The 3,142-nt window shown below is 52.3% G+C and overlaps 1 protein-coding gene across 8 annotated transcripts in view; it reads left to right on the plus strand.

Moving 5' to 3' along the window:
* The window catches only part of TMUB2 (transmembrane and ubiquitin-like domain containing 2), a 5,069-nt gene continuing 1,927 nt past the window's right edge, over positions 1-3,142 (plus strand). The window contains exons 1-4 of one of the 8 annotated variants that reach the window (XM_011985897.1): positions 1-765; positions 932-1,033; positions 2,047-2,324; positions 2,436-2,613. In XM_011985897.1, coding sequence (XP_011841287.1) covers positions 731-765; positions 932-1,033; positions 2,047-2,324; positions 2,436-2,613 — 593 coding nt within the window. In that variant the 5' untranslated portion in view covers positions 1-730. Of the gene's footprint in view, positions 766-931; positions 1,034-1,959; positions 2,614-3,142 lie in introns of all 8 variants that reach the window. The other 7 variants (XM_011985902.1, XM_011985896.1, XM_011985898.1 and 4 more) reach the window with 7 other exon arrangements.

The raw sequence follows: 3,142 nt of genomic DNA on the forward strand, positions 1-3,142 counted from the left end.
CTTCCGGGAGAAGCAGGAAGAGACCGGACCCTGAACAGAATCGCAGATTGCCAGCCCTTTTCCCGACCCCTGCGGAAAGACGAGTCCAGGGGCCGTCCTGGCGAGGTCAAAACATTTAGTCTGGCCTTTTCAGGTGAGGACTTCCCCATCCAGGCACAGTGCTGGTCAAATCCCCCTTTAATTTCCCATGACTCCCCGCGTCCTCAAGCCCCGCCCCCAGTTCCCCAGCCCCGCCCCGAAGTTTGAGGGGTGTGGACGGTTTGTGACCCCCTTAGCCGACCCTACCCCTCACGGGCCGGGAGAGCTGGGCTTATCACGGAGGCCAGGGCCAGGCAGCCCTTCGGTTCAGGTGGGCCTATGGACCCCAGTCCAACGCCGCGGGAATAGGACCATCCAAACGCGAAACCTTCGCCTCAGAAAAAGGGTGCGGGACCCCTCCTCACCGTGCGGTCACGGTACGGACAGGGTAGATCACAGGCTGAGGGACAGAGTAAAGACCTCTCAGGCCGGACACCTGGGGTCCTGCTGGGCCCCTCCCCACGAGAGTTCCCTGTGTCTGTGCCAGCCGTTTTCTTTCTTCGCCGCAGTTTCCTTTTCTGTAAATCATGGTTAATGACATTAACCTTCTTGCCATCAGGGATTAGTTGTGGGTGTGATAAATAATTGCTACCATTTATTGAGCAATTGCAGTTTGCACTGTGCCAGGCACTGTGCTAAGTATTTTGCTTCGATGATTTCACGTCATCTTCAAAACAACCTCATGAGGTAGGTACTGTTTTTAACCCCATTTTACTGATGAGAAAGCTGAGGCTCTGAGAAAGTTGTCTGAGGTGATATAGCTAGTAAGACGCGAGACTGGGGTTATAATTAGTTGTTGTTTTTCTAACTCCAGGGCCAGTATATTAAATAAGGATGTTGATGTGTTCCACAGATATTCTTTGAGCAACTACTGGGGCATTATATTGGACACTTCAGTACCAAGAGAAATACATACGATCCTTGTCTACCAGGAGTCTAATAGAGAGATGGAGAGGTAGATAAGTATAATGAAGTTTTATAGGTGCTGTGAGAATAGTCTGATAATGATAATCACCAGACTGGATTTGCCCAGGGACAGCTGTGAAAGCAGCAGATTCTCCAAAGGACATAGTAGGTACTCCAGGGATCAAGCAGGGACCCTTCCTGCCTTTCTAAGAAACTGCAGCAGCAGAACCTTCACAGTGAAAGAAGAGAGACTGAGATATGGATTGTGAGAGTTGTTATGGAATCTTTTTCAAATCACTTCCACGTGGGGAGTGGTCATTGCAGGAGTGGGCCCATGGTGACCCAGGAGGGTGGTGCTTCTGGTGTCTGTCCCATGTTGCTCCCCGGGGCTTGCCAGAAGTTTCAGAGGTGGCGTATAATGTCTGCTGCATAGTGTCTGCTCGTGACCCCTACAGAGTTGCCCGTTTGAGGTTGTCTGACTCTGCTTTTGATGGTAGGTCAGTTTTCTTTGACTCTTGACATCTGGCAGCCTGGATCTGTGACCAGGAATGAAATAGGCTGAAATGAGACAATCCGGCAGGGATGGCTAAACAGTGCCTCTAAGCGGGCCCCGCAGTAAAATATTCCAGACTTTTGGGTCTCTCTGAAGCCACTTTGGAGGCTGCTTAGGAGACATATTTGCTTGACCAAGTGATAGAAATCCTAGAGAAACTCAGGCCTCAGCAAAGGTTTTTCCTCATTCGCCAAAAAAGCAACAACAGTAGCAGCAGCAGCAGCAAGGCTGTGGGCTTTTCCTGCTGATCCACGCTCATTGGGAAGTTGGAGTGTGAGAGAGGAAGGTCACAGGACCTGAAAGCAAGAGTTTCACAATAGAGGCAAAGGGTACAATAGGTCTTTAGCTTTACGTTGGGGTGCCAGAATTAGGAAGGTTTGTGCCCCCTTCTACAGAACACTGAACTCCTTTTTTTTTTTCAGGGCTGGGTCAGTTAGAACCTAAACAAACTAGAGACCTGGTTGCAACCCCTCAGGCTCTGCTGATGCTGTCCCCCTTTGTTCCTGCAGCGTGGACCCTGCCGGCAGCCAGGCCATGGAGCTCTCTGATGTCACCCTCATTGAGGGTGTGGGTAATGAGGTGATGGTGGTGGCAGGTGTGGTGGTGCTGATTCTAGCCTTGGTCCTAGCTTGGCTCTCTACCTACGTAGCAGACAGCGGTAGCAACCAGCTCCTGGGCGCCATTGTGTCAGCAGGTGACACATCCGTCCTCCACCTGGGGCATGTGGACCACCTGGTAGCAGGCCAAGGCAACCCCGAGCCAACTGAACTCCCCCATCCATCAGAGGGTAATGATGAGAAGGCTGAAGAGGCTGGTGAAGGTCGGGGAGACTCCACAGGGGAAGCTGGAGCTGGGGGTGGTATTGAACCCAGCCTTGAGCATCTCCTTGACATCCAAGGCCTGCCCAAAAGACAAGCAGGTGCAGACAGCAGCAGTCCAGAGGCCCCCCTGAGATCTGAGGATAGCACCTGCCTCCCTCCCAGCCCTGGCCTCATCACTGTACGGCTCAAATTCCTCAATGATACCGAGGAGCTGGCTGTGGCTAGGCCAGAGGATACCGTGGGTGCCCTGAAGAGGTGAGTGGCCTGGGAAGTGGGAAGCTGCTTGTGCTCATCCCCCAGCCCTTGGTTGCCTCTAAGGAGGCTGGTGCAGACGTAGGAGCTGCAGGAAAGTATAAGATCCAGCCCCTACTAAGGGCACGTAGATACTTTCTTAGAAATACACCCCTCAGGCCGGGCGCGGTGGCTCCCAGCACTTTGGGAGGCCAAGGTGGGTGCATCACAAGGTCAGGAGTTTGAGACCAGCCTGACCAATATGGTGAAACCCCATCTCTACTAATAGTAAAAAAATTAGCTGGGCGTGGTGGCACACACCTGTAATCCCAGCTACTCAGGAGTCTAAGGCAGGAGAATTGCTTGGACCTGGGAGGCAGAGGTTGTAGTGAGCTGAGATTGCGCCATTGCACACCAGCCTGGGTGACAGAGTGAGAGTCAGTCTCAAAAAAACAAAACAAAACAAATACACTCTTCATTAGTTAAGGATAAAGATGAGGGAGGCCGGGCACGGTGGCTCACGCCTGTAATCCCAGCACTTTGGGCAGATCAC

This window comes from Mandrillus leucophaeus, unplaced genomic scaffold (genome assembly GCF_000951045.1).
Source record: "Mandrillus leucophaeus isolate KB7577 unplaced genomic scaffold, Mleu.le_1.0 Scaffold290, whole genome shotgun sequence".
NCBI lineage: Eukaryota > Metazoa > Chordata > Mammalia > Primates > Cercopithecidae > Mandrillus > Mandrillus leucophaeus.